Source organism: Pogoniulus pusillus, chromosome 13, assembly GCF_015220805.1.
Source record: "Pogoniulus pusillus isolate bPogPus1 chromosome 13, bPogPus1.pri, whole genome shotgun sequence".
Taxonomy (NCBI): domain Eukaryota; kingdom Metazoa; phylum Chordata; class Aves; order Piciformes; family Lybiidae; genus Pogoniulus; species Pogoniulus pusillus.
The window spans coordinates 15,926,699-15,947,029 of NC_087276.1; the positions used below are offsets into that span (position 1 = coordinate 15,926,699).

The 20,331-nt window shown below is 56.1% G+C and overlaps 1 protein-coding gene across 1 annotated transcript; it reads right to left on the minus strand.

The window, feature by feature from the left end:
- Nucleotides 1–1,372: 1,372 nt before the first annotated feature.
- On the minus strand, nt 1,373–3,481 carry LOC135180315 (noggin-2-like). Its single transcript, XM_064152682.1, has one exon. It carries the CDS (start codon nt 2,896–2,898, stop codon nt 2,239–2,241), a length of 660 nt encoding a protein of 219 aa, XP_064008752.1. The 5' UTR covers nt 2,899–3,481; the 3' UTR covers nt 1,373–2,238.
- Between the last annotated feature and the right edge of the window lie 16,850 nt (nt 3,482–20,331).

Below are 20,331 nucleotides of genomic sequence, written 5' to 3' on the forward strand. Positions count from 1 at the left end.
GCTCCTCGCTGGCAAGGACCTTGGGCAGCAGTTTGTTCCTCGGGGATGCCGGGCGCGTTTCAGACACCGGAGGGAACGGCCAGACCTTCCCCTCCAGCACCAGCAGCCCACGCGGAGCATGCAGGGGGACGGCCTGGCAGCCCGTCAGGGCCCCGCTCCAAGCCCTCTGACAGACAGACAAACAGACAGATCTCCGTTGGGAGTGGGCTCGCACTGCCAGTGCCCCCGCTCACCATGCCGGGCTCCTCCCCAGCCGGCGGCAGGCAGCTTGCCCGTGCGGAGCCAGCCTGTCTCTGCTTCGCCCTGGCTCCATGGGCTCCAGCGGGAGAGCGGGATCCCACCGGCCCTGGCACACGAGAGTGGCAAGCTGAGGGCACGCAGTAGCAGTGTGGGCTGAGCCCTTCCTCCTGACCCCAGCACGCTCCTGGCCGCACTGCAGGGGACAGATGCCAGGCCCGGAGCTCCGTCGCTGCAGCGGGGCTGGGCACGGGGCTCGTCTCCATCCTTCCCTCCTGTGCTAGTGGCGGCAGCCGAGAAAAAAACATTTGTTCTGACACAGACGGGGCTGCCAAACTGTGTCAGTTGCTTTGATGGCTGGGGCGGTAACCTCGACTGCTTCCTCTGCCAGCGGGAGAGCCGAATCCAAGAGCCACGGAGCATGCGGGAGCTCAGGACGAGCGACGCGAAGCAGAAATCTCCCAAGGACTTGAGATGACACCTCCTGTCCGGGACATCGCAGCTCTTTCATACGTTAGCAGCCAGCTCTCTCCAGCCTGGATTTTGTTTTTCTCCCCAGCAGGTTCTATGCACAAAAAAAACCCCAATTCCCAGAGCAGGGTCCCGGAGAGGGGGCAGTCCAGAGGAGCTCTACCAACTCGTGATTTACACCAGTGTGGCCCAGCCAAAGCACTCTCTAACTCATCACCTGCTCCCAGCAAGAATCCAGGTCTCCGCTGGTCTCCCAGGGAGCTGGGGTGCAGCACAGCACGGTTTAGGGGTATTTTTTTCCTTCAAAGATAAGAGTTTATTGCTAAAAATGTTTTGATCAGTGATAGCTCATATTTACATTGATATGTTTTTAAAAGGAATATTCAAGTAAACATTTCCAATAGTTTCTGGCATAATCTCTAGCTTTTTTTTTTGTTGTTGTTGTTGTTCTTCTTCTTTGTTTGGTTTTTTTTTTCTCCTATACACAAACGTTAAAAATAAATAAACTGTACACAGAAAATTTCCTTTTAACATCTCTACACCACTATATGTGTAATTCCCACACAACAGAACGATCCCACTCTTCATAGATTTGTACTTCTCTTTTAGAATTTCCTCCTTAATGAACCACGATACGCTTCAAAAAAAAAAAGGGGGGGGGGTGGGGGGGAAGCGCCACATAGAAACAAACAAACAAACATACAAAAAACCCCAAAACAAACAAACAAACAAACAAAACCCCCAAACCAACCCTAAAGAGCCTGGCAAATTAATTCAAAGGTCAGTGACAAGGGCTGAAGACAAATAAAAAAAAACACAGCACAGAGAAATAAGCGTCTTCAGAGATGCTGCTCTTCTTGCCTTTGCTTCTTTTCTACCCCACTCCCTTGCTCTTTTTGATCAAATCATCTTTTTACAAGGAAATTTCTTGCCTTTCCTTCCACCAGCAGGGAAGTGGTCAGCTTTCTGTGAGGATGGGTTTAAAATGTGGTCCTATGTCTTTAAAATAATAATTATTATAATAATAACAATAATAATTATAATAATATAAAAAAAAAAAAAGAAAAGAAAAACAACAGCTGCAATTTCCCTCCTCCCCCCTCCCTCCTTTTTTTTTTCCCTCCCCCTTTAAAATCTCTCTATTTACACGGCTGGTAATTTTTTTTGTTTTTATTTTTATTTTTAATTATTTTTTAAGGTTTTTTTTTTCTTTTCCTTTTGTTAGAAGGCTATATATGTATAAAAATAGACATCTGATTGTAGTGCTTTACTGTGCCTTTGGCCTGCCCTGCAGTTCCTGGGTTTGCTTTTCCCCTTTCAAATAAAATAACATTAAAATAAGTCGTGTGTCCGTTCCCCCTCCCCCCCCCCCAAAAAAAAATTAATAAACCAGGTTCCTCTCCCCCCGAGTCTGCACTGGGAGGCGAGGAGGGGTGGAAAACAATAAAAGAAACAACATCCCAACAACCCCCTGCTCCTCCAGAAGAGCCATCCAAAGGAGTCGAGGCGGCAGTGCAAGGCCGGGGGAGGCTAGCAGGAGCACTTGCACTCGGAGATGAGCGGGTACTGCACCGGGATCCAGGTACAGTACTTCTGGCTGGACCAGCCCTGGCAGTGCCAGCGCAGGAAGGTCTTGGTGACCGACTTGACGGGCTTGCAGAACATGCCCTCGGGCAGCGAGCAGGACTTCTCGGCGAAGCAGTTGCCCTCCTTGATATAACGGGGCCAGAAGCGGATGCCCAGGTCCTTCCAGGTGTAGAGGACGGGGCAGTAGGTGTATGCCCAGAGCCACTGCAGCACCTTCCGCCGCGCCTTCTTGCCCACCCTGAGGCGCGGTCCCCGGGGCGGACCCAGCTCCAGCCGCCGCAGCTCGGCGGGCAGCGCCGCCCGCCCCCGCCCCGCCGCTGCCGCCACCGCCGCCTCGGCCTCGGTGCCCGAGGCGTTAGCCGGCCCCGGCACGGCCACGGCCATGAAACCGGGGTCGAAATGGCTGCCCAGCTTCTTCCTCAGAGTCCTCTCGTCCAAGTCCTGCTCCTTAGGGTCGTACTCGGGGTCCGGGTGCTCCACGATGTCTTTGACGGGCAGGTTGTCGCTGGGCGAGGGTCGCAGGCGCAGGAAGGGTTGCCCGCCCCCCGTGCGTAGCAGCAGTCCCAGGCAGGAGCAGAGCAGGAGCGCCCGGATCGCCGTCATGCTCCGGGCGGGACCCGGCGGCCCCGGCTCGGTGCTGCGGGATCGGCTCCTAGCGCTGCCCGGCGGCGCCTGCCAGCTCTCGGGGACTCATAAATAGGCAGAGACAAAAGTCCGGCGAGGCCCGTTACTTTAAATAGCTCGGCCGGGCTTGTGTGACAGACGCATCTGAGGCTCGCCCCGCGGCCGCTGGCTCCCCGGGGCTCCCCGCCGGGCCGGCTCCAGCCGCGGCCGAGAGCGCCGGGGGGTCCGAGCCTCCCCCGCGGGCGGCGGCGGGACAGGGCAGGGTACGGCGGCGACCGAGCCTTCCTCCTCCTCCTCCTCCTCTGCCGCCGCTCTCGCTCGCTCCCCCCCAAAATTCACAGCGGAGTCGTCTCCATCGCCATGGTGACAGCTGGGCCGAGCCCCACGACAGCTCGTCTAGACGGTGTGACAGGGTTTGGCGTGAGACCGGAGCCCGAGAATAAAACCCTCCTTTATAGCCGGGCGAACCCGGGCGAGGGGGCGGGGAGGAGGGTCACGGCGCGGCGGTCCGAGCGGCCCCTTGCGCGGGCACCGCCGGAGCGCGGGGCTCAGGCGGCGGCGGCGGCGGGCGGCGCCGGCAGCGCCCGCGGCCCGGCCGGGATCCTCCTCATGGCGAGCGGCTGGGGCGGCCCGCGGCCCCCCGGGGCATCCTCGGCGTGTGTGTAAGCGTTGTGGGGGGTGTCCCCGGCACCGGCGCTGCGAAGCTCCCGGCGCGGTCCCTGGCGGCGCCCGCTGGTCCGTGCGGCTTTTCGTCGGGGGGCGGGCAGGGGCGGGTTCGGCGTCGCTCAACAGCCCCGGCGACCCATTGCTGCTGCTGCTGCTGCTGCTGCTGCTGCTGCTGCTGCTGCTGCTGCCGCCGCCGCCGATGCTCTGGGCGCCCGGGCGTCCCCGCCGCGTTCAGCGCATCCAGCCGCGGTTCCGCTGCTGGGTCGGGCTGGGCTCGGCTAGGCTAGGTTCGGGTGGGTCCGCGTGGGCTCGGGTGGTGCGGCTCGGTTCGAGTGAGCTCGGCTGGGATTGGTGCTGTACGCAACACCCCGCAGCCGCCGCCGCCGCCGCCCGCCGCGCTCTGCCGCGCCGCCGCCCGCCGCCCCAAGTTAAATACGCGCCCCGCGCGCGGCCGCCCCGCCCCCGCTGTCACTTTCTCCGCGCGCTGAGTGACAGCCGCGCCCGCCGGGTCCTGCCGCCGCCGCCTCCGGGACCGAGCCGCACCGGCCCGGGATGGGGCCTGGCCCCTGGAGATGGGCAGGGCTCTGGGCTCCTACCAACGACCCTCAGTCCAGGGGGTGTCCGGTGGCTGCGCCCACCCAGGCACGGCCCTCCTGGGTGGCTGGGCTCTCGTTCTGCCCCTGCTTTCCTCCACTTCTGCTCCGCCGCAGAACCCCACGATGCCTCCGAGAGACCTCTTCCAGCTTCATGAGGAGCTGGTGAGATGAGCAGGGACCTTGAGCAATGTGATCTAGTAGAAGGTGACTGCCCATGGTTGGAACTACGAGCTCTTTAAGGTTCCTTCCAACCCGAACCATTCTATGATTCTATGGCCACATCCCAAAAGCCTGTCCTGGGCAAAACCCGTGAGAATATGATCACTGGTCAGGCTCCAGCATCACCACCTTGGTCCCCTCTGCAAGGGAGGCTACATCATTCCAGAAACATCCCTCTGTCCCGAGGGAAAGTGTCCTTGCATCCTTCAGCATGATGTGGCATGATAGCAACCTGGGTTAACTCAGTGGCTCGCTCTTCATCCCTTTGCAGGGATCACCTGGTGGAGAGCTGGACCCACCAGCAGGGGAGGTGAGAGCCTGGTGTGTTATCAGTACAACGAAACCCCAAATCCTTCTCACCTCCTTTACCTCCACATTGCTCAGCACTGAGCTCACACTTGAACCATGTCCAGAAATTGGACACACAGCTGGTTCCTCCAGGCTGACAGTATGTAAGAACATTCCTGCCCATGCCAGTCACTCCCTCCCAAAGGCATGAGATAACCAGCTACCCACTGGGGCCAAGGCAGGGCAACGAGGGAGTGAGACAGATCGTGGGACCAGTTTCTCACCGTGATGTGCTCAGGACCCACCAGGCAGAGCAAACGGCTGCAAGGAGCAAGCCACCCGAGCACCACTGACCAAAGTGCATGCGAAGCTGTGCCTGCTTGGCAAACTAATGAACAGAGCAGCTCCCCAGCTTTATGTCTCTTCATCATCCCAGACATGCCAAATGTTGGATTCAGGAAGGAAAAAGAGAAAACAAAACCTCAAAAAATGGAGATATTAAAGATCCAGCTGTGAGCCTGCATCAAGCTGGAGCATCTCTGGGATGTCAGAGACACAAAGATGCTGTGCACCAGCTCAGGAGCTGCTCACAGCCCATTCCAGTTGCAGGGTGAAAGCTCACAGGTTAAATGCATCCAGCCTTTGTTCTGTAGCTCTGGGATTCTGCTGTCACGATCCCAGCTTGGTTTGCTGAGCTCCGAGATCTCCTTCCCTCGTTTGGATCACACACGCCCTGCAGTTACTCGTGACACACTTCTGCTCCCCAGCTCTTTGATCGTTAGCTCTCAAAGCAATTTGCTGGAGCTGTGGGTATCGTTATCCTTCGATGCTCCCTGTTATCAGCCAAACGTTCTCCTTACGGATCTCCTGACCCCCCAGGACACGCGCAGTGTTTGGGCAGAAGTCATCCTGGTTACTCGAGCAGCGTTCCCTCGCTGCCGGGTGGGCAAAGGTGGGGCTCTCAGCAGCGTGGGAATGAACCCAACCCACACAGCAAACCCAGGCAAGAGAAGCAGCTCCGGGCAGAAACAGCGCAGGGCAGGGGGCAAGCTCTCAGTGAGGTGTGCTGCTGCTGGCACTGCTGCCCCAGTGAGCCTGGGTGAGGAGATTAACATCTGCCTGTGACTGCAATAATCCAACCCGACGTGTAGCCAGCGTTTTTCATCCTGAAGGATCCCAAACCAACTCAAGTAACTTAACTCTTGCGCTTTATAACATGCTTCTGAACTATCCCATGCCAGGTGATGATGGCTTTGCTCTGGGCACAATCATGCCCCCTTCAACACGTCCCACGTGGGAGAGGAGTGGCTCTCCAGGGTGGGCTGCAGAAGGTTTCCCCTTTTGGAGGCAAGATCCTTTGGGAAATGGTGCTTGGAATGTCCCAGGGGGAAGGCATCAAGGTCTGCAAGAGGCTTGGGAGACCCTCACAGCCTTTCTAGTGGGCAGCTTGTGGAGGGCTAACTGCTGTGTTCTTGTGCTAGCCAGCATGAGGCTCTTCACTTGATGTTCTTCTGAATTTTGCAAGGAGGGAAAAAATACAAAGACAGGCCCCCAGGCAGGAAGTTTAAGGTTTAATTATGCCCATGGGGTCCAAAGGCTCCTTCCCCAATTCTTTGCTGTTCTTTTCAGGACCAGAGGTGCTATGGTAAAATCCTGTTTAGGGTTGCATGTGTGGACTGAGCAGTTGTATGCACCCAAACACCTTCCCTCCTCCTGCCACCTGGCCCCAGGACCTGCAGAAAGTGAAGGAGACCTGGGGCTGGCCTGTGTCTCAGCAAGCACTTCTGCACTGCAGAGCTCAGGGCAGGACTCAGCTGAATTTCCTGGGGCAAAAATGTCACTGTAGGGGTCAAACAAGCCGGACACAGGGACACACAAACACACACAGTGTTCCTCATTTTCATCAAAGGTCTTCTTCATCTCTACTTCGTTCAGTAGGCCAAATATGAATGAAGCTATTCAGCAGCTCACAGGTTTCTCTTCAGGAGTGGGACTGGGAAGATAAATAGGATGGGAAGAAAGGTGGCTCCAGCCACCTTTTTCTGCTTTCAGGTGCTCAAATCTGTCTAGATCTGGGATCTCCCTCTTCACCCTCAGCTCCCTTCTCAACAGTTGTGAGCCACCAGGCCAAACAAAACCCCCTCAGCTTCCCAGAGCTGCCCTTCCCCACTGGGGTTATGGAGAGCATCTTGGCAAAGGTCTCCTCTGAGAAGCCAGTGAAACCTCAGAGCCATGCTCCTGAGGGCCCAGCACTGCCCTGGTGCTTACCCTGCACCAAGTTCAGATGTGCCAGAGAGCTGATGGGAATGAAAAAACACCCCTGTAGCCCCAGGGAGGGGATTACTTGTGCCTCAGAAAGACATTTTCTCTATACCAAGTAGGGTGTTTTGCTATTCTGAGCTTCCTGGTGTCCTTTTTTTGCCCTCATCATGAGGTATTTTTCTGCCTTTCAAGCTCCTTTGACTTTTGTCCTCTTGGCATCAGAACATTGTGCCCCATCCCTTGCTGCTTTGCTCATTTTTGATCCAGGCTGGTTTCCTGCCCTACTCCTGGCCCCATGTCTCCCTATTTTCTTGCATCTGAGTCGTCATCAGCTGCCTGGACCTGGTCTTTTGATGTTCACTCTGTGGGTGCCCCGTGCTGTGTGCTGGCTGCAGCCCCTTGGTCTCCCATACCAGTAGCACTGCCTCTGGCCTCCTATTTCCCTTGTGTCCCTGAGAGCCCAGCAATTGCTCTACTGGTTCCAGTTAGCAATCTGCCCAAATCCTGGCATGCTTCCAGTAGTGCCAGATGTCCCAAACACTTCAGAAAAACCTACCCCATCACCATGATATAAGAAGTCCAAAGGCAGGGTTTCTTCCCTTCTTCCCTCACAGCCTGGTGTTGATTACATCTGGTTTGCTGCAGCCTAAAGCCTAGAGCAAAGGTGATGCCCAGGATGGTGTAGAAGTTTGCACTGAGCAAGAGGCTTGGCTGGTGGTGTTGAAGGTCGTAGGAGGTGCAGCAGGCTGCAGAGGTGTAAAAGGTTGCACTGAACCAGAGGTTTGGTTGTTCTCAACACATTCTTGGTGACTATAACTCTTACCACCTGATGAACTGTGTTGACTAGGCTGGTGTTCTCTGCACAGCTCCTCTGGACAGGAAGGAAGAAGCAGGGTTGGTTCACTGCAGCCATCGGTTTTGGTGACATTCACCCTGCCAATCAGTTGCTGTGGCCCAGCACTCATGGGCAGGAGACTTCACCCTCCAGCAAGGGGAAGAAAAGTCCCCAGTGGAACAGTTCTTGAGCTCCCTCCAGCAGTTTGATCTTCCTGACCTCCCTCCAGACCAAAGTGCCCGCCGCACAGCCCCGGGGGCTTGGCAAAGGCAATGCTCCTCAGCAAAGAGACCAGGAATGATCCCTGGACAACTGCCAACATTAAAAAACAACAACATGGAGCTCTGAGAGCTCTGCCCGCTTGGCATACATCTGTCACCACATGTGTTGACACAGAGCAATGCTGCCACGTCATGCTGTACGTGGCAGTGGCTGTCAACACCAGTGTGAGGCAGAGAGAAGTGCTCAGGGCAGCTATTTTTTGAAAAGGTCCCGGATCAAAGGGCTGGAGCATGCCCTGGGGACATGACCTACCATGCTGGGGAGCAGCAGTGGCTCAGGGAGTCCCGAATCAGAAGGCTGGAGCATGCCCTGGGGACATGACCCACCATGCTGGGGAGCAGCAGTGGCTCAGGGAGTCCTGAATCAGAAGGCTGGAGCATGCCCTGGGGACATGACCCACCACGCTGGGGAGCAGCAGTGGCTCAGGGAGTCCTGAATCAGAAGGCTGGAGCATGCCCTGGGGACACGACCCACCACGCTGGGGAGCAGCAGTGGCTCAGGGAGTCCCGAATCAGAAGGCTGGAGCATGCCCTGGGGACACGACCCACCACGCTGGGGAGCAGCAGTGGCTCAGGGAGTCCTGAATCAGAAGGCTGGAGCATGCCCTGGGGACACGACCCACCACGCTGGGGAGCAGCAGTGGCTCAGGGAGTCCTGAATCAGAAGGCTGGAGCATGCCCTGGGGACATGACCCACCACGCTGGGGAGCAGCAGTGGCTCAGGGAGTCCCGGAGCCACCCTCCAGGCAGAGCGTTTGCTGCCAGGGTAAACCAAACCCCGACAACGAGCCCCAGGCTAACCTGGTGACACAAGGCTGTGTCAAATTTGCCACCCCTTCCTTTCTGCTCTGAGAAACATTGTACCACCTTGAAGTGCAGCTGGCACCACCTGGCAGCCAGTGAAGGGGACCCTTGCCATGCTGCCCTGCCCAGTGCACCCAGCCTTTGCCCGGGGAGGAATTTCCTCCACCTGCAGCCGGACCAAAGATCCAGCTACAGCCCATCATCACCAGCTCACTTCCCACACGTCTCTTTGTCTTTTCTTTGCACTTGCCTTTTGCTGCCTCAAGCACTGGCCCAGGCTCTCCTTCCTGTAGAGCCCTGGCACGCTGGCTTCCAGCAGCTCCCTCCTCAAGCCAGCCTGCTTGTCCAGGTGCAAGCTCATGGCCAAGCACCATGGGCTTGAGGCCAAAGGCAGCACCACAATGATGATATTCCCAGGAACACCAAGTTGTGGCTGTAACTGCCATGTGAGAGAGACACCTAAAGCAGCTCCAGCTCAGGTGACAGTCAGGATAGGGCCAGTGCTGTCTGCTAACCCTGCTGAGATACACAGGCAGTACTCCTGCCCTCAGCTCCACAAAGGCTGAGTTGCTGCTGCACCAGTAAATCATAGAATCATAGAATCAACCAGGTTGGAAGAGACCTCAAAGATCATCCAGTCCAACCTATCCCCCAGCCCTAGCCAGTCAACTAGACCATGGCACTAAGTGCCTCATCCAGTCTTTTCTTGAACACCTCCAGGAATGGTGCCTCCACCACCTCCCTGGGCAGCCCATTCCAATGCCAATCACTCTCTCTGTGAAGAACTTCCTCCTAACATCCAGCCTATACTTCCCCCGGCACAACTTGAGACTGTGTCCCCTTGTTCTATTGCTGGTTGCCTGGGAGAAGAGGCCACGTTCCACTACTTCAGGAGAATTCCATGTTGCATTTCCAAGGGTGAACTGCCACTCTGCAGCCCAACTCTCCTCCCCAGCCTGGCAGCTTAAGCACACTCCTCTGGCAAGGGGGTTGTGTCTCTGGGAGCTGTACCCACAGCAAAAATGCCAGGGCAAAATTTGTTCTTCTCATTTTTTCCCCATCTTCAAGGATTTTTCATCTTCTTTGAGTTTTTCATCCTCATGGGTTACCCCAGTGAGTGGCTCAGGGTGCAGAGATCTGCTCCTGTAGTGCTGTGATGATGCCCTGCCCATGAGACTCCTGGCAGTGGAGTGGCTCTTGCTTTTCTCTTCAGCACACTGTGGGGTCTTGGAGTACTGCCTCCTAGCTCGCCCCTCTGCGCAGGCTTGATGACTGCCTAGAGAGACACTCTGATCTGTTCACCAGCTTTAGGGAGCTACATCCCAGAGATTCTCCCAAGGAAAACTATCTCTTCCTGCCAGCACTGCTCACCCTAGCAGGATTTGGGCATCAGAGGAGAGCAGGGCTAGCGGGGGCTGGGTAGCTTAAATTACCAGGAGACAGGGAACCTCTGTATCTTTGAGGAGCCCATCAGCCACCAAGCTGAGGTAACAGTGGCCAGAGCAGTCCTAAGAGTATGTGTCAAGGCTGAATACTGCCAAAGCCTGGTCCTTCTGTATAGCAAGGGGCAAAGGGCAGCCAGAGAGATTGTCCACGGGCTTGCTGCCTCCTGTTTCATGTAGCTCCAGGAGGGACATTTCTCACTGCAGTGACGTGGGCCCCTGCCCAAGGGAAGTTAATGGAAGGCAGCAGGAGGCACAGTCTGACATGGGATGGAAAATGGGATCCTGTGCTGGCACATGGCCTTGTGCTTACCCTGAGGAAAATACTTCAGCTGTGAAGGTCTCCCTGTGATCCTTACCTCCTGTCTCACCTCACCAGCAGAGTCAGCTCTGCAGTGGCTGTGGCAGGGGCAAGTTCCTAACACCAGAGGAGCCAGTGGCTGGTCTGAGCCTGGCCCTGGGTGTGATCAGCTCTGAGCCACTTCGTACTGTGGCAGAGCCTGTTCTGGAGCCAGGAGGCGCAGAGCAGGGCTGCTGGTCACCAGGTGGCTCTCCTCATGGCATGGACACTTCGTGCACAGACCAACAAGGGACCCTAGTGTGGGCTTGGAGCATCCTCAGTGGCTGAGTGCTGGAGGTCACAAAATTGGTCTGGTAGGATGGGACCTGTAAGATCATTGAACCCAACCATCAACTCAGCACTGCCAGGCGACCACTAAAGCACATCTCTCAGCACCACCTCTACATGGCTTTTAAATCCCTCCAGGGTCAGGGACTCCATCACTGTCCTGGGCAGCCTGGGGCAGGGCTTGACAGCCCTCAAGGGGAAGAAATTGTTCTTCATGTCCCATAAACCTTCTCTGGTGCAACTTGAGGTAGTTTCCTCTCATCCTGTCACTTGTTACTTTGGAGCAGAGCTCAACCCCCACCTGGCTCCATCCTCCTTTCAGGGAGCTGTAGAGAGCAATGAGGTCTCTCCTCAGCCTCCTCTTCTCCAGACTAAACACTCCCAGATCCCTCAGCTGCTCATCCCCAGCCCTGTTCTCCAGACCCTTCCCCAGCTTGGTTGCCCTTCTCTGGACACAGTCCAGCACCTTCTTGTAGTGAGGCCGCAGCAGCTCCGAGCTGCAGCTCCTCAACTGAGTACACACAGCTTGGGTGTCCTGCCTCTGGTTTTCTTTCACAGCCTTGGTCCCAGGCAGCTGGGAAAGGTGCAGCTGCAGGTGCTCCACCTGCCATTGCTCACTGCAGGCTGCACACTCCATGCACTGCAGCTGTGGGAGCCAAGGTGACAGGTTTGAAAAAGGTCCTTCTAGCAGAACACACCCGGCAGCACCACAGCTTTCCAGAGAGCGGGCTGCAGAGGCTGCTGCTACCTGGATCCAAACTGGTGGGAACTGCACTTTTCCAGCTTTCCACAGGCTTTGGTCAGCCCTCAGGGGATTTTATATTGCACCCATGCAGCTTTCTCTCAGCTGTGCTCTGCCAGTGCATTTGTTTTCTCTTGATTCAGTTCCAGCTTCACTTGTCCCTAAGAGACACATCCCATAGAGATAAACATGGGGCCGGGTGACTCAGGGACCCCGTGGGAAGGGAGCAGGCAGAAGCAGGGGGTGGGTGCCAAATCCTCCCTAAATTCCTGTTTGAAAAAGCCTGTCTGTGGATAATAACTCAACGTCATAACGTCATCCCTGACCAGTTGTGGCTCTCCCTTCAGACCCCAAGAACACAAAGCCCAGGAGGAAGGCAGCTGTTGCGGGGCGGAGGGTGCGAGCATCCCGCAGCACAGCCCGGCCGGGGCAGGGGAGGGCTCGCAGCACCAGCAGCAGCACATCCCAGTGCCTGCAAAGTGCTCCTCACGCAAAGACTTCTCCAGGGCTGGGCCGCTTGGAGGGGAAAGCTCCGGCTCTGCGTTCAGGACCCGTTCACATGGCTGCGGTGTGGCCGGTGGGGCTGGGGCCGTGCCTCCCGGGCTGCAGGCTGAGCGGGGGCTTCGCCTCTCTCCCCCGGGACGTGCAGCACGGTTCAGGGGCGAGAACCTGAGAAGGTGTTTGCATTTTGCCCGGATTTTCCCAGTTAATCGGGACCCTTCAGTCTAGTCACTTGCTTATTTTTTTAAAGCAATGAAAGAGATTTCCCAAATCCAGCGGGCTCTAGGATTACACAGCAGCAGAGCCACCAGCAGGCTCTGTCAGTCATCCCCAGCGGCCGGAACCTTAGCGGCAAGGGGGTTCACACACAGGAGCGGCGGAGCTCAGCCTGCCTCACGCTCCTCCTCTCCTCCCGTGCTGCCCTTCGTGGGTGCAAGGAGCTGCTGCTCTGCCCTGGGGTGTTTGGCTCCTGCTCACTCCATCCTCACGCTTGCAGAAGATGCAGCACCAAGAGGATCCCCATCCAGAGGCTTTCTGTGGGGCTTTGATCAGCCCTGGAGGGGACCACAAAGGGAGCGAGAGAAACGCCCTTGGTACAGCTGACACTTTGACGTGGCCTTTGTCCTGAGGGACATGTCGGAGTGCAGCAGCAAAGAGGAGGCAAGAGGGAAAGAGAAACGCTGAGCCAGGGAGAGGTGGGAAATGTCTGTTCCAGTGTGAGTTTGGGCTCTTGAGTGCCTCTCCTCCCAGGTGAGAAATCACAGAATGGTTGGGGTTGGAAAGGACCTTTGGAGATCATCCAGTCCAAACCTCCTGCCTAGGCAGAGTCACCTAGGGTAGGTCACACAGGAACACATCCAGGTTGGTCTTGAAATTCTCCACAACCTCTCAGGGAGCCTGCTGCAGGGCTCCAGCACTCTTACAGTAAAGAATTCCCCCCTCATGTGAAGGTGGAACTTCCCAGGTTCCAGTTTGTGTCTGTTGCCATCACAGGACATCACTGGGCAGAGACTGGCACCTTCTTGCCACAGTCCCCCCTGTTCATGCCTCTGCAGCCTATGGGCTACACCAGGAGAAACAGTGATCACAAAGTGGTAAGGAAACCACAAACCTTGGGTCATCACCCTCAGAGCCCTGTGAACCAAGGATCTCATGCAGGGACAGACCCTGGCAGGACCTGTGTGGTGGGCAGAGGGGAGGAAGTCCCAGCAGGCTGCCTGCTCCTGGTTCCTCAGCAAACAAGGGTCCTCTCACACCTCAGGTTTCAGTGAGCAGGGGAGGTGACTCTCCTGCAGCCTCTGCCTATGGAGCTGGCTGCTGCAGGGTGATGTGGGGGCCAGGATATGCACCAGGAGAGAGGGGACACAAGCACCAGTTGTGAGAGGCTGGGAGGGCACTGGGGAGGGGGAAATGTACCTGCAGCTTCGTCACTGAGCTTTCCCTCAGCATCAGCATGGGGCAGGCATCTCCTCTTCACCCACTGGACAGAAACATCCAGAGGAGTCATCTCATCTTCTGATGTCTGAGAGAAACTTCTCCATCCTTTTCCTTTTCTACAGAGGAAATGGCTTGCTTTATCTGAGCTAAATGCAGGACAAGTCTTGCTTGCCCTGAACCTGCATTTAACAGAATAAGCAATACAATATTAATCTTAAAATGTCACTTAGCACCCTTCAGATCTTCCTGCTCCAGCACATGACTGGTTTGGAGAGTAAAGGTGAAGCAGGGATGTGAGGAGGTGACCACTTGCAGCACCCAGCATGTGGAGGCAGGAATCTTGAGGCAGAGAGGATCATGAGGTCCTTGCTGGAGAAGAGGCAGGGAGGCAGCACTTGCTGCACAAGAGCTTCCAGCCCTTCCCTCTGCACTGATGAGAAGCCCAGAGCTAAGCTGCTCCAGGTTGCAGCAGGGGGTTGGCAGTTTTTGTCCAATGAGTGAGTGATTTATTGACCTTCTGAGCCAAAGGACCTTCCTCATTGTTCTGGTTAACTTGATTTATCCAAGCGAACTCACAGTCCTGCTTCTCAGTGCCATCAGACAGCCACAGTCCCTGCCCTGTCCCCTCCTGATCTCCCCACCAGGGCTCCTGCTGTGTTCTTGCACTCTTGACTCCTGCACAAAGCCAGAAGCAATAAGAGCAGGAATCGGAGACAACATCAACCTGACTCTTGCACCTGTGCCAGCAGCTCTGAAGCCCTGACTGGGACCAGGCTGGAGACTGGCCCTGCCGGAGCCTCGCTGGAGCCAGGCTCTGGGGACATGCTCTGTGGGATAAACACTAAACTCCAGGGGCTTGTTCTGGAGCTCATCACCTTATCTGAGATGTTTTGTAACTCCAGCTTGCCTGCAAAGATTTGGCCACTGGTTATTCAAGCAGCACTTTTCATGTCTTGGCATGGGCCCCTGACTCACAGGAGATTGAACCCAGACACTTGAGGTAGCAGTGTTAGAGAGGAGAGTCTACACCAGCACTGGCCAACCCCTGAGGGTCTCCAGTGCTGCACTCTTCAAGGCAGCCCCACTATGGGGCAACGTGGTAAGAGATGCTCTGGGTTTCCCCTGCCACAGCCCTGGGGCAGGCTCCAGCGCCACCACAGCCTTTCCACTTCACTTCTCATGACCGTGCTTTGCTTTGTGACCTCACATGCAACCACCAACTCCCTGCCCCAAGCTTCATGCTGCCAGCTGGTGGCATGAGCTGACCAAGGAACCCTAATGACTACAAACCCCTGAGGTCTCTCTCCTTGGCCTCCTAAGGGTCTCCCAGATCCTTTCCCCACTGGTGAGGAGCACCACCCAGCCCACCTCCTCCGTCCCCACCGGGCACAGGCATCCTGCTTGTCTTAGGACTTTCCACCGAGGTCAGCCCTGGCTGCTTGCCTCCAAAGACACCTCCAGATAAAAGGACACCAGACACGAGAGCCCCAGCATTTTGCTGACTCATTTCCACTGGAATCAGGAAGCTGAGGTCAGAGAGAGAAGTTATGAATGAAAGGAGCCTGCGCTGGGCTCTGCTCAGTGCCAGGGCATTGCTGTCCTACACAAACTGTAATTACACTGTGAGACCTCACCTCCACAGGATGCCACACAAGGCTTTGAAAAGGGATTAGACAAACTCACCCTGGGCAGTCTCCATGGAGGCTGGGACTGCTCCTGGCTCAGGAAGTTGCTAAGGAGCCAATTGCTAGCAAATGGAAGGGTATTGCAAGGGCAGATCTCCTGTTCCAACTGCCTGCGCTGTGCCATCCTGCCTGGCTGGGACAGAGCTACCTCAGCTGGCCCAGGAGCCACCACAGCCTGCTCTGCTGCTCCCTGCAGCTGCAAACACAGGTGACTTGTGCAAAGCAACATACAATCACAGGCTGGGTTGAAAGGGACCTTAAAGCTTATCCAGTCCCACCCTCCTGCCATGGGCGGGGACAGGTCCCACCAGCCCAGGTTGCTCAAAGCCTCATCCAGCCTGGCCTTGGACCCCTCCAGCGAGGGGATATCCACAACCTCCCTGGGCAACCTGTACCAGTGTCTCCCTACCCTCACTGCAAACAATTTCTTCCTCCTCTCCACTCTCCCTGCACAACCAAGGCTTTTAACTAGGCTCTCTCAACCTTTTTCTTCCCTGGCAATCTGCCCTGTTTTCTGCACTCCAGAGGTTTTTCTTGCCCACTGAACCACAGTGGGCTCAGTTTCAGGAGTCTCTCTCTGCCCTGGGTCCCCTTGGCTGGAGTCTCCACCTCTGACCCCTTTTACTCTGGATCCCTACAGCATTCCCTGGCAGAATCCACTTGCTGTGTCAGACCAGCTTCTGCTCAGTGTGTCCATCACACCATGGTTTGAGACTGCTCTGGTGCCTCCATCTGCCCTGCTCGTCCAGTTGCACAACTACTGCTGGACTTCAAGACCTCTCCTTTGGGCTGGGCTGCTGGGCAGAGAGTGTGGGAGCAGTCACAGTGCAGACTGGACTTAGTTGCCTGTGACTGCAGGTGACTCCTGGTTGTAGCTCAAGCCAGTCTGCCCAGCTGCCATCCTGCTGCTGGGTTGGCCATGGTGCCATGTGCAGGCTGGTGTGTGGGACGGGCCAAAGCCAGGATGTGCAGTCTCCTTGCTGGGGCATTGCCTTTGCTTTGCCTTTCCCTGGGAAGGAGAAAGAAGAAAAGTCTGGATCTCTGGGGGAAGGAAGAAAATTCCAGATCCCTTATAGAGGGAAAAGGAAGAAAATTCTGGGCCCTTTGTGGAGGAAAAAGGAGCAAAATTCTGTATTCCTTATGGAGGGAAAAAGAAGAAAAATCTGAATCCTTTGTGGAGGGAAAAGGAAGAAATTCCAGATCCTTTATGGAGGAAAAATGAAGAAATCCTGCATCCTTTATGGAGGGAAAAGGAAGACAATTCTGGATCACTTATGGAGGCAGAAGGAAGAAAATCTGGGGCCCTCAATGGAAGAAGAAAGAGAACTGTGAGGAGGGCATTGCTTCTTTATATAAAACCCAGGAGAGGGAAGATGTGCAGGTGGAACCCTGATGTGTGTCCATCATTTTGGATACACCAAATGTTCTCCTGTTCAACAGGTGTGGTTTGAGAGTAGTGGTGGTGAAAACTTCCAGTCCTGAGGAAACTGTGCTAGAAGACATGAGCAGTGTCATGCCCTGCATGTGCTGGCACTACTCACAGGCTTGTCCTCTGCTGCTGCCACTTTGACACTGCCCCAGACCAGCCAGGTTTGGTAGGAGGAGGCCTCAGGTGTGAAGGTGTACGTGGGGTAAGCAGGGGAGCCTCTCTGCAAGGGACCTGGGGCTGGACCTCACTGTGCAGACCTGGCTTGAACGTAGCAGGTAGGTGGGAAAGATGTGGGGGCTGAGCTGGACAGAGCTTAGAGAGCAAAGCTTGTGAGGAGCAGCTGAGGGAATGGGTTGGGTTGCACTGGAGAAGAGGAGGCTGAGGGGAGACCTCATTGCTCTCTTCAGCTCCCTGAGAGGAGGCTGCAGCCAGCTGGGGTTGGGCTCTGCTCCCTAGTCTCAGGTGATAGAAGGAGAGGAACTGGCCTGGAATTGTGCCCGGGGAGGGTTAGGTTGGAGAGGAGGAAAAATTTCTTTGCTGCCAGAGTGGTCAGGGACTGTCCCAGGCTGCTCAGGGAGGTGGTGGAGGTGTTGAGGAAAGGTGTGGCCATGGCACTTGGGGCCAGGGTTTAGTGGCCATGGTTGTGTTGTGTTGCTGGTTGAACTGGATGCTCTTGGAGGCCTTTCCCAACCCAAACAGTTCTGTCATTCTGTGAAGCAGATGCTGAGGTGGGAGTGAGGCTGTGTGGACACAGTGCTCACAGTGCAGGAGTGTCTCAGCTCTGGATGTCGGTGGGACCCGTGAAGATAGCAGATGGAGCTCAGGAGTGGCTCACGTGTGTTTTGCTGCTGGTTTGCTTTTCCAGCCTTCAGCTTCTCACTTGTTTTGTTTTCTTCTCTTACCAAAGAGACTCTTGTTAATTTACTTCTTAAAAAGAGATTTCTTTTTCTGTCCTCTCAGCTCCTCCAGAAGCACTTTCTGGGACTCTCTCCCCCTCTCCTGCCTCATCTCCATCCTGCCTTTTCTCATTACATGCTTCCCCCTCGTCCTCCATCCCTCCTCCCAGCCCCACTGCGGGCTCCGCACCCCTCCCCTGCCCCCTTCCCAGGCCCGGAGGTACAAATGATTAGATTTTCAGCCCAATTAAGGCAGGCTGTCTCCTGGTCGGGACAGAAAAGGTTGGCTCTGGAAGGTGGGAAACAAGCTTTGACAGGTCCTGGCGTCCCCAACGCCCTCCGATGACTCTGCCCGCTGCGCTCCTTTGTGCTGCTGCAGGAGCGGGGCCAGGGCTCAGCTGGGGGGGGCAGGGGCTGCCCCCGCCCCTCCTCTCCCCCAGCCCAGCCAGAAGAATGGCTAATTAAGAGGTCTACACGCAGGCAAAACCAATTCCCTATTCAGGGCTCTGCCGGGCAGTGGGGAGGGGGGTGGAAGGCAGCAGGCGGTGGGCTGCAGAGCGTGGCACCAGCTTTGGGACAGCCCGGGCCCTGGGGAGTGGGTTAACCCTCTCCTTCCTGCCCTCCCAGCCCTGTCACCCGTGTCCATCAGGCTCCTGGGGTCCCCCTGCAGCAGTGATGCTCACCTCCTGCCCAGCAGTACTGTTCCTACCCAGGGCTGGCTCCGTCTCAACCAAGTTCTGCAAGGAGCAGCTTCTGCTGCAAGTTTTCCACTGCAGGTTTTCCATCCCGATCATCTCCACCCCCTCCCCCCACCACACCCAGGTAGCACCAAAAAGCCCCCAGAAGCCCCCAAAGCCCCAGAAACCTCACTTGAGGGTGGTAGACAGTAGAACAGGCTGCCCAGGGATGTGATGGAGGCCCCATCCTTGGGGGCATTCAAGGTTGAACTTGATGTGGCCCTGAGCAACCTGCTCCAGCAGGAGATGTCCCTGCTGACTGCATAGAATCATGGCATTGTTTGGGTTGGAAAATGCCTTCAAGCTCATCCAGTCCAGCCAGCAACTCGACACCACCATGGTCACCAAACCCTGTCCCCGGGTGCCACAGCCACACCTTTCTTCAACACCTCCAGGGATGGAGACTCCACCACCTCCCTGGGCAGCCTTTTCCAATCCCTGACCACTCTGGCAGCAAATAATTTTTTCCTCCTCTCCAACCTAACCCTCCCCTGGCACAATTTCAGGCCATTTATTCTCATTCTATCCCTCTTCTACTGCACAGCATCAAAAGGGCTGGGACAGGTTGCCACCCATAGATGTGGTGGAGACCCCATCCCTGGAGACATTCAAGGTAAAACCTGATGTGGCTCTGAGCAGCCTGCTCGAGTTGGAGCTGTCCCTGCTCACTGCAGGGGGCTGGACAAGATGACCTTCAAGGGTGTCTATAATTGTACTTATACCCAGCAGCACCATGTCACCCTTGTGAGCCCCTGCACAGCCCCTCTGTCCCACTGCTGACGTCCTGAGACCACTGCTGCCAGTCTCTGCTCCGAGCCTTGAGCTGTGAGCAGCTTCCTGAGGCAGCTGGGGGAGGCCCGAAGGAACTCAGCCTCCTGCTTATGTCTGAATCCTACAACACATCCCCATGTGATACTGCGGTGCCACCGGGGGAGCACAGCTGCCTTTCCACTCCAGGCCTGCCCATGGTGGCTCCTGATGGCCCCTGGCACCAGGTAGGGCATGCTGCTGCTGCCTTCTGCTTGCACAGCACCACCTGAGCCCAACACAAGTGTTCTTAGCTGGCTCCAGGTGGCCAAGTTTTAGGAAAGTGAAGGTGGAGGCAGCTGGAGGGCCAGGCTGCCCTGAAAGCAGAGCCAGGATTGCCCAAGAGGATGCTGCTAGGATTTCAGAGAGGAATAGAAGGGTTTGGAGTGGCACATTAAAGGCCATCTGGTTCCAGCCCCCTGCCATAGATCTTGCTCAAGACCCCATCTGACCTGGCCTTGAACACCTCCAGGCAGGGGACATCCACAGCCTCCCTGGGCAACATGTGCCAGTCTCTCTCCACTCTCACTGCAAATAATCTCATCCTCATCTCTACTCTCAGTCTCCCCTCTCCCAACTCAAAGCCTTTGTCCCTCATCCTGGTGCTCCCAGCCATTGTCAGAAGTCCCTCTCCAGCTCTCCTGCAGCCCCTTCGGTACAAGAAGGCTGCTCTGAGGTCTCCTCTTTTAAGATTTTATTTGCTTCTCCTTCAATAAAAGGACCCACAAGCATCCAGGAGATACTGAGGTGCACAAAGAGAGGTGCAGTCCTGCTCAGCACCCGAGTTGAGCAGCGCTACACCTCTCTTTACATGAGGGTCACTGCAGGCAGGATATGGCCCTTCATCTTCTGCAAGCACAGATCAACCTGTCCCTGGAAAGCCTGGGGCAGGGCAGCCGATGCACAGCCCCTGAGTGCTCCACAGGCAGCAGCAGCAAAGCCTGGAGATTGCTCCTGAGTCTCCACACAGGGGCACAGGACTGGGGGAGAAGCAGGGGTGTTCATCCTGGAGAGGAGAAGGCTTTGGGGATACCATTCAGGATTTAAAGGGGTCAAAAGAAAGCTAGGTCCAGACTTTTGGTGCAGAGCCAGGACAAAGGGGGGCAGGAGGTGGGGGGGGTAATGGTTTGAACTCAAAGAGAGAGACTGAGTGTGGA

Coding starts and splice junctions, on each gene's coding strand:
- LOC135180315 (XM_064152682.1), bottom strand. CDS start 2,898: ATGACGGCGATCCGGGCGCTCCTGCTCTGCTCCTGCCTGGGACTGCTG.